This window comes from Lepus europaeus, chromosome 19 (assembly GCF_033115175.1).
Source record: "Lepus europaeus isolate LE1 chromosome 19, mLepTim1.pri, whole genome shotgun sequence".
Lineage (NCBI taxonomy): Eukaryota > Metazoa > Chordata > Mammalia > Lagomorpha > Leporidae > Lepus > Lepus europaeus.
In genome coordinates, this window is record NC_084845.1 from 6442 (window position 1) to 16056 (window position 9615).

A 9615-nucleotide genomic window follows, 5' to 3' on the forward strand; every position below is an offset into this window, starting at 1 on the left:
ATCAGCGTTTCACGAGTTAGCATCTAACTGCACAGCATCTGGACTCAGACCAAAACCAGTCATCTTCTTGTCTCACTGTCAAGAGTCGCCCAAGTTTTCCTGTGACTCTATGTCTTCGTCACATCACTTTTCTCTGAGTCTTTCAAATCTATCGGTCCCTTTCCCCCTTGTTACCTGCACACCTTCTGGTCCCTTGAGTCTCAGTGTCTGCACTTCCTGTCTCTGAGCATCCACTCTCCATCCTTTCCTGACCTCTCTCCCTCTTGCTAGTTGCTCTGACACAGCTGTCTTCTCTCTCCCACTCAATTCTAACCCTCTCTAGTGAGAGCTGAAATCCCTCTTTCAGACACGTCTCTGACCATCTATCCTCACATCAAGTCTCTGCCCCTGGCAGGCTCCAGAAGTCTCCCCTCTGCTCTCTCTTCTCCCTCTCTCGGCATCTCTCTGCCTTATTCCCTTCTTGTGCACATCTTCATCCCACCTCCCCCATTGCCTTTTTTTTCCTTTTGTTTCCTAAGATCTATTTATTTGAAAGACAGAGGGAGATCTTCCATCAGCAGGTTCACCCCCCCCCCCCCGGATGGCATGGTCACAACAGGCTGAAGCCAGAAGACCCGAACTCCATCCAGGTCTCCCACGCCAGGTGGGTGCAGGTGCCCATGGATTTGGGCCATCTTCTACTGCTCTCCCAGGCCACAGCAGAGAGCAGGATTGGAAGTGGAGCAGCCGGGACTGGAACCGGCGCCCATCGGCAGACTTTACCCACGAGCCCCCACCACTGCCTTTCAAACGCCTGCCCGGCTGCCTGGCCAGGTCCAGAGCGGTCACCAGGTTACCATGGAGATCCTCAGGTCCCGCGCCCGCGCAGGCGCAAGTGGGGGGGCCGTACCGACGGCCTCTCCCGGAGAGCAGAGCCAAAGCGCCCGCCCCGACAGGGGGTTACCATGGAGACGCAAGCGCACGGCGTCCCTGGGAGGGCTGTGATTGGCGCAGACTCCTGCTAATCCCGGTAGAGACCTGAACGAAGCGCGGTAGGGGACATGCGCGGTCTGGAAGGCGGTCCTGCGGTCCACAGCCCCTCGGGAAGCCTGCGCTCGCCGACAGGGGCCGGACGCCTGGATTCGAGGCAGGCAGCGTGGGAAGAAGCGGCCGGGAGTGCGAGCTCATTGCGACCACCGCCACCCTCAGGGGCCGGGGTGGGAGGCGGGCAGAAACGGAGGCGGCGGGCGCGGGGGGAGGGCGGGGACACGCTGGGCTGGGGCGCGAAGCATCCTGGGAGACGTAGTCTGGCCGGAGCGGAGGCTCGGCCAGCGCGCATGCTCACGAGCGCGGAGCGGCCCGCGGGGCGCAGGGGTGAGGGCTCGGCGGTTGTGGTCTGGGTTCCCACCGCCCGGCGTGGCCGGGAGCGCGGGACTGGGTCCCGTCAGTCAGCACTCGCTGCCAGGGCGACGGGCTCTGCTGCCATGGCGCCGCCGGCACCCGACGTGGCGTGCTAGACTCTGGGAGATGTAGTTCTGGACCTTCGCGGGGACCCGCCGGCTCGGCGGCGACCCACATTTCCCCCAGGGTTTCAGCTGGGCTGGGAGCTTGAGGAGCGGAGTTCTGACTCAAGCGCTCAGGTAGCCCTCGAGGTTGATGCCACCAAAGGTACGTGGGCGGTGGCTGTGGCACTACCCTCTTAGTAAGCAGATTCGTGCACAAATCCCCGGCTGCGGGAGCGTTGTGAGTAGGACCGGCAGCCCCGTTTGCAGATGAGCGGACAAGATCGCCGACGTGTGGAATCAGAATCTTGGACCGTCATTGCTGGTCCTGGTCCGGCGGTCTTGGGCCATTTGTAGGCCTCTGGAAGCTGCTTCCTCACCCCCCAGCCCCACCTGAATCAGACAATCGAAGAGATGGAGCATCGTGTGGTGTGATAAGTTGGGCTCAGTGGACGGGACCAAGTAGGGGAAGCTGGACCACACGAGTTATTTTGCACGGTTGAGACGCAGAATGAGGCTGGGAGGGAGTGGGAGCAGTGGTGCTCGTCCCCAGGCAGCAGGTGGTACAGGTGCTGGGAGGGAGCAGGAGCAGTGGTGCTAGTCCCCAGGCAGCAGGTGGTACAAGTACTGGGAGGGAGTGGGCAGTAGGTGGTACAGGTGCTGGGAGGGAGTGGTAGCAGTGGTGCTAGTCCCCAGGCAGCAGGTGGTGCAGGTGCTGGGAGGGAACGGGCAGCAGTGGTGCCAGTCCCCAGGCAGCAGGTGGGCAGCAGCAGTGCTAGTCCCCAGACAGCAGGCGGTACAGGTGCTGGGAGGAAGCGGGCAGTAGGTGGTACAGGTGCTGGGAGGGAGCGGGAGCAGCGGTGCTAGTCCCCAGGCAGCAGGCAGTACAGGTGCTGGGAGGGAGTGGGCAGCAGGTGGTACAGGTGCTGGGAGGGAGCGGTAGCAGTGGTGTTCGTCCCCAGGCAGTAAGCGGTACAGGTGCGTCCACCTGGTAGAAGAGCCACAGAGCAGGGATGAGATTGCACTCATGGAAGGGTGGCTGTATTTATGAGAAGGTGTCTTCTAGGCCTAAGAAACACTGTGTTTAGGGTAAGAGAGCTACCAGACTCCACACAGGCCCAGCTAAGAAGCCAGCACCAGTGGTTCAGTGGAAGCGCCCAGCCCTGACAGCCCTGGGTGTGGCCCGTGGTTGTCTGCTCATCTGCCTTCCAAGCGGGGCAGGTTGGAGGTTCATTCAGTGGGTGTTCTACCTGTGTGTGCTGCAGGGGCAGACACCGGCCTCAGAGAGCTGCTCTGTTACTCTCAATGAGACCAGCTGTGCTGGGTTCCCCGGGTGGCACACCCCCAGAAGACGAGGGGCCTTTCACGGTGAAGCTGGAGGACTCTGAGGAGGAAGGCGAAGCTGCCCTGTGGGACCCAGGCCCCGAGGCCGCACGCCTGCGCTTCCGGTGTTTCCGCTACGAGGAGGCAGTGGGTCCCCGAGAGGCCCTGGCCCGGCTCCGAGAGCTGTGTCGCCAGTGGCTGCAGCCAGATGTGCACTCCAAGGAGCAGATGCTGGAGCTTCTGGTGCTGGAGCAGTTCCTGGGTGCACTGCCCCCCGAGATCCAGGCTCATGTGCAGGGGCAGCAGCCAGGCAGCCCCGAGGAGGCTGCTACCTTGGTTGACAGGCTTCGCCAGGAGCCAGGCGGGCCTCGGCAATGGGTGAGTCAGTGGCCCTGAGCAGAGGGGTCAGGCCGGAGCGCTGTCCAGCTGTGCTTTACTCTGGGGGTGGTGGGAGATGCCGTAGTCACACACACACATATCCTTGTGGGAGAGGAGGGACCACATTGCAATAGACTGCAAGGCTGCCCAGGGCAGGGAGGGGTTCCAGAGCCAGCCTCACCAGCCCGTTCTTGCATCACCTGGGAACTACAGGATGGGAGAGAGGAGGGTACCAGGTAGTGCTGTGTGTCAGCAGGAAAGCAACTTCACTTCCTGACTGGAGCCCAGAGGAGGTAGGTCCTTGAAGGACTTAGGTTTACCAGGCAGATCCGTGGGGTCTTGGAATGCGTGGGTGTCCCTGAACTCCAAGCCGCACACAGCCCTACTGTCTACTTGGGCCTCATGGTGAGGACACCTCCACAGGTCACAGTCCATGTGCAGGGCCAGGAGGTCCTATCAGAGAAGATGGACCCCTCCAGCTTCCATTCTCTACCTCAAACTCCAGAGCCTGGGCCTAAGATACTGCCTGAGGCCATGCAGCAATCACCACTGGGCCTACAGGTGAAAGAGGAGCCAGATGTTACAGAAGACCCAGGTGAGGGTGGGCAGGGACCAGGGCCTGGTTGGGTAGACCAGGGTGGCCTGGACTAGGCAGTCTGAGTCCACGGAGCTGTGCCCCTGTTAGATGGAACGGTTCCCATCTCTCACCCAGTCGGGTCTCCCCTCTGATTCACCCCTCTTTGATGTCAGCCCTGACTGCCACAGCCCCACTTCCACAGCTGTCGGCTGGCATGCAAGCCACCTCATTACCACTGCAGCTTGACCCCTCACCTCCCAGGGTGCCCTGCTTTGCCCCACCCCAGCCCCATACCCAGGTCTTCTCCCTGCCTAAGTCCTGACTCACTGCACACCAGTGAGAACTCCCTTGGACTACCTGACCCACTCTTTCTCTCTAGAGCTTCTGGACTCTGGGCTTCTAGAGGCTGTACCCACCCTTCCACCTGAGGAGGCCCAGGTGAGCCCTGCACAGCCTGCGCCTCACTCCCTGAGAGTGTCAGGGAGGCCTCTGCCTGGGCCCAGCTGGGCATAAGTGAGCAGTGGCCACTCTGGTTTCAGGGCTGTGAGACAACGTTGGACCAGGTCTCTCCACACAGTGAGACTGGGCCTGAGAGGCCCTCATGGAAGGACTGCCCAGGGCCCCTATGGCATGAGGAATCTGGAGACATCTTCTCTCCAGGTGAGTGAGATGGGACATGGTGGGGCTGGGTCCTCCTAGTTGACAGCACCGTGTCCACTGGCCATGCTCCTGGCCCCAAAACTCTCTCATTCCCCAAACCATCAGCCTGCTCTAGTGTCTTCTGTCAAGAGCCAGACACTGACCCCATGACTCCTCTAGCTTCTGCTCCCCAACACAGTAAAGTTTGAGAATGGGGTCTGTGTTTCCCATACCCACATCTTTGTTCTGACATGCCACACGGCCTCCAGACCTGGGCTTGCATCTGACTGGGAGGCTCAGGACCAGCCAAGGACAGCAGGTTGGTACTGTGGGCACTCAGGAAGCATCTTGGTACAGAAAGGAGATCAGGCAGAGAAAGCCCAAGGTCCTGCCCAATACCTAGACATCCCAGGCCAGCGGCACCCTGCTGTACACCTCTGCCATCATCCATGCTCCTCCCCTGCTCCCCATCTTCTGTTCTTCCTATTGTGTAGACACAAGGTCTTCTCATCCTTGGTTTACTCCCCTGTTTGGCAGGGGTGGGGCTATGAGGTGTTAAGTATTATCTGAGAAACAGGGATCCCATCTGCTGGTTTACTCCCCAGATGCCTGCCACTGCCAGTGCTAGGCCAGGCTGAAACTGGGACTGCAGTCACACGTGGGTGGCAGGGAGACCTCACCATCACAGGTTGCTTCCCATGGTCTGCATTGGCAGGAAGCTGGAATCAGGAGCTGGAGCCAGGAAATGAACCCTGGCACTCTGACCGGGAGGTGGGCATCTTAACGACTAGGCTAACACCAGCTCCCAGGAGGGGCTCTTACTAACTCTATGTCAGATTTTAAAATCACCATTGTAAGTGAGTCGTTTTCACATCTCTCAGTTGTAGAAAATGACCTTGAAGTGTTTCTTTGATTTCCTTTTGCTCCACTGATCTGTTCTCTTTGTCAGGATGCCTGTTATTTGGCTACTGGCCTCTGGTTCAAGTCCTCTAATATCTTTTTTTTTTTTTTTTTTTTTTAAACAGGCAGAGTGGATAGTGAGAGAGAGAGAGAGACAGAGAGAAAGGTCTTCCTTTTTGCCGTTGGTTTACCCTCCAATGGCCGCTGTGGCCGGCGCACCGCGCTGATCTGAAGGCAGGAGCCAGGTGCTTCTCCTGGTCTCCCATACAGGTGCAGGGCCCAAGGACTTGGGCCATCCTCCACTGCCTTCCCCGGGCCATAGCAGAGAACTGGCCTGGAAGAGGGGCAACCGGGATACAATCCGGCGCCCCGACCAGGACTAGAACCCAGTGTGCTGGTGCCGCAAGGCGGAGGATTAGCCTGTTGAGCCACGGCGCCAGCCTCAAGTCCTCTAATATCTTGTTACCCCCATTTTCCAATCTCTTTGTCTTTCTGCTCTATTTTCCAGGAAATTGTCTCACTTGTATCTCCTAGACTTTCACTTAGGATTTTCATTTTGTTAGCATACTTTTTATTTCCAAGAGTGTTTTCATTCTCTGAATGTTCATTCTCTAACCTCTTCCTGTTCTTTAGTTGCAGCAAATTTTCTTTCTTCTCTGAGAGCAGCGATAAGTTTTGTTTTTTTTTTTTTCTCCAAGTTTAGTCTTTGTTCCCTCCAAGCTATTTGCTCATGCATAAGACAAGGGGACCACAAGTCTGGCTGGCAGCTCTGAGCCCCAGTTCTGCCGCTCCAGCCTTCAGCTGGCCTGGCCAGGCCTGAATTGTGCTGTGAGGCTAATGATTTCTTTGCTTCTCTCACAGTTCACATCCACAGTCTCTCAGCTTTCACCCAGCTACACCGACAACACTGGCTCAAGCTCCTAGGCTGGTTCCTTCTCTGTAGCCCTGTTCTCCTCAGGTTGTACTTGCCATGTAACCAACTACGCACATCAACAATGATTCCCCTTGGCCACTTCAGATATCTCTGTGTGTCCCCTGGCTAGTCCTGTGCCCCCCCCCCCAACTATGCCTCTTTGCATCCAGAGAAGTCTTTCTAATGTTTCCATCTTGAGAATATATTGAAAAGCTAATGCATTCAGTTAGTGCCTCTTCCTTGCCTGTGTCACGTAGTCTAGCTCCCCAACAGCCAGCATCACGAGTTTCTTATGCACCCTTCCAGAAAGATTCTGTATATAGAGGAGGAAACATACAGTTATGTGCCACATAACAATGTGGTCAACAATGGATTGCATAAAATGCTTGAAGATACAACGGTGGGCTCTTAGAAGAGTCCCATGTGTGTCTTGGCTCTTACTGATTTATTGACACTCTTTGCCTCTGGAGAGTTTTTCAGTTTGTCACATGTTTTTTTTTTTTTTTTTAATTCTGGGGTGGTTTTTGCTCATTTCCTTTGATGCATTCTAATTTAACCTACTTTTTTTTTTTTTTTGATGTCTTATGGATTTTCTGTTGCCCACTAAAGCTCTCACTACTGTCTCAAGTCTTCTTGGTTTAACCTCCTCCATGCTTCCTATCTCTCCAGCCTCTGCTTCTCAGTTGCCTTGCTAATGCCTGCTCCCTCACGCAGCCCCTAACAGCAGAGTGCTCACCGGTGGCTGGGACCTGCTGCTTTTCCTAGACACTTCCCACCAAGCTGCTCACATGCAGGCCTAGGGCTGTCTGTCCCAGCATGTGCTCCAGTGCCCATTCTCAGCTTGCCCAGCCGCCTGCATGAAGCCTCTGCTCCTCAGATGCACCCCCAGGCTTCTCCCAAGGTACATCTACACCCCAGACCAGAGCCCAGGGGCCTGCAGCCCCTGCCCCTCCCTGTTGTCTCCACCTCCGTCCTCCCTCCTCCCTCACCCACCTGCTTCTCTGCCTTTACAGAGGCCATCATTGCCCGCCCCAGCTGCTGCCTACGGCCCTTGCAGAAAGGTGACGTCTCCCAACTTAGGGCAGACCTAGGGAGCTCCTCCCAGCACTGCACCACTGCCACCTCACGTCCCTGGCCTTGTCACCATTATCTGCCTCATTGGTCAGTTCCAGAGGCAGTTTTACAATGTGTCCCCCCAGGGTGAAGTGGGTCTGGGCATCGGGCACTCCATCAGAGATGAGTGGGTATCCTTGTGTACACAGGATTTGCACTACAGATGGACAGGGACCCTGCAGACCCAAGCACTGTGAGCCCCCACCTCCACATCCCCTGGGACCTCAGCATGGCCGGCCTCTCAGCCCAGATCCAGACACCCTCCCCTGAGGGTGGCTTCCGGTGCGCCAGCAACCTGGGAGGTGAGCAAGACCCCACAGACAGAGATTCCCGCCAGGCCACCCTGATTGCCACCCGCTGGCACACCTCTAGGGGCCGGGGACGAGGCCGCCCTAGCACTGGCTCCCGGGCAGTTCGGGGCGGCTGTTGTGACATGTGTGGCAAGGTGTTCAGCCAGCGCAGCAACCTGCTGAGGCACCAGAAGATACACACGGGTGAGCGGCCATTCATGTGCGGCGAGTGCGGCCGCAGCTTCAGCCGCAGCTCGCACCTGCTGCGCCACCAGCTGACACACACGGAGGAGCGGCCGTTTGTGTGCTGCGACTGCGGCCAGGGTTTCGTGCGCAACGCACGCCTCGAGGAGCACCGCAGGGTGCACACGGGGGAGCAGCCCTTTCGTTGCACAGAGTGTGGCCAGAGCTTCCGGCAGCGCTCCAACCTGCTGCAGCACCAGCGCATCCATGGCGATCCCCCAGGCCCCGGCACCACACCGCCTGCGCCTCCCGGCGTGCCCGAGCCCCCCGGTCCCTTCCCATGCAGTGAGTGCCGTGAGAGCTTCACGCGGCGTGCAGTGCTGCTGGAGCACCAGGCGGTACACACGGGCGACAAGTCCTTTGGCTGCGTGGAGTGCGGAGAGCGCTTCGGGCGCCGCTCGGTGCTGCTGCAGCACCGGCGAGTACACAGTGGCGAGCGCCCCTTTGCCTGCGCCGAGTGCGGCCAGAGCTTCCGCCAGCGCTCCAACCTCACCCAGCACCGGCGCATCCACACCGGAGAGCGGCCCTTCGCTTGCGCCGAGTGCGGCAAGACCTTCCGCCAGCGGCCCACGCTCACGCAGCACCTGCGTGTGCACACCGGCGAAAAGCCTTTTGCCTGCCCCGAGTGTGGCCAGCGCTTCAGCCAGCGCCTCAAGCTCACCCGCCACCAGAGGACACACACAGGGGAGAAGCCGTACCACTGCGGTGAGTGCGGCCTGGGCTTCACGCAGGTGTCGCGGCTCACGGAGCACCAGCGGATCCACACCGGCGAGCGGCCCTTCACCTGCCCGGAGTGCGGCCAGAGCTTCCGGCAGCACGCCAACCTCACCCAGCACCGGCGCATCCACACCGGGGAGCGGCCCTACAAGTGTACCGAGTGCGGCAAGACCTTCCGCCAGCGGCCCACGCTCACACAGCACCTGCGCACCCACCGGCGAGAGAAGCCCTTCGCCTGCCAGGACTGTGGGCGCTGTTTCCACCAGAGCACCAAGCTCATCCAGCACCAGCGTGTCCACAGCGTGGAGTAGCTCCAGCCAGCACGCCCTGCGTCCACTACCTCACAGTGTTGTGATCAGAGGTAGAGGCAGCCTGTCCACCCGTGGTCCCCCGTAGGTGCTTAATAAACAGTAAACAGAGTCGGGTCTCCACCCACTCACTGCACTCCATCTGCAAGCCCCTCTCTGCCACCCTATCCAGCACTCCTCTGTACCCACAAGTGACTCCTGGCAGCGCCTGCTGCCGTCTGTGAGAGGCTCCTGTACCTGCCTCTGGCTTGCCTAGAGGAACTGGCCCAGCAGCAGGTGCCCCAGAGCCGCCCTGGGCAGCCCAGCCTCCACTCTTCCTGAGCAGCAGCCCTTAGTATCCCAGACCCAGAGAGGAGGAGACGTCCTCTGTGAGCATGTGCTGGACACCAGCTCGTGAACAGCATGTGCTAGGCTTGGTCATCAGGCGGTCACCACTGACGACAAGGGAACGGATGTCTGGCCTGGCAGCTAAGACACCAGTTAGGATGCCTGGGTTTGATCCCCCAGCTCTGGCTCCTGAGTACGGCTTTCTCCCAATTTAGGCCCTAAAGGGCAAAGACTATGGCCCAAGTAATTGGGTTCTGCCACTCGTGTGGAAGACCTGCATTGAGTTCCTGGCTCCAGGCTTCAGAGCCCTGACCTTTGCAGGCACTTGGGAAATGAACTGATGGGAGCTCCCTCACTGTGTGTATGTGTGTGTGTGTGTCTGCCTCTCAAATAAATAAGACAGAGC

General features: G+C 58.7%; 1 protein-coding gene across 3 annotated transcripts; it reads left to right on the forward strand.

Annotated features, from left to right (window-relative positions):
• Nucleotides 1–1390: 1390 nt before the first annotated feature.
• LOC133748558 (myeloid zinc finger 1-like) lies at nt 1391–9615 on the forward strand. 3 transcript variants are annotated; one of them, XM_062177446.1, is made up of 6 exons: nt 1391–1647; nt 2747–3182; nt 3606–3777; nt 4139–4197; nt 4299–4419; nt 7474–9615. In XM_062177446.1, exons 2-6 carry the CDS (start codon nt 2787–2789, stop codon nt 8883–8885), a joined length of 2160 nt encoding a protein of 719 aa, XP_062033430.1. In that variant the 5' UTR covers nt 1391–1647; nt 2747–2786; the 3' UTR covers nt 8886–9615. The 3 variants fall into 3 exon arrangements, with proteins under 3 accessions (XP_062033430.1, XP_062033429.1, XP_062033431.1); XM_062177445.1 differs by having other exon boundaries at nt 1391–3182; XM_062177447.1 differs by lacking the exon at nt 1391–1647 and having other exon boundaries at nt 3110–3182; nt 3688–3777.

Excerpts from the sequence above, each read along its gene's own strand:
- LOC133748558 (XM_062177445.1), top strand. The coding sequence starts at position 2,787 with ATGAGACCAGCTGTGCTGGGTTCCCCGGGTGGCACACCCCCAGAAGAC. Across the intron at positions 3,778-4,138 it reads AGATGTTACAGAAGACCCAG|AGCTTCTGGACTCTGGGCTT; the intron begins GTGAGGGTGGGC and ends CTTTCTCTCTAG. Across the intron at positions 4,420-7,473 it reads TGGAGACATCTTCTCTCCAG|GATTTGCACTACAGATGGAC; the intron begins GTGAGTGAGATG and ends TTGTGTACACAG.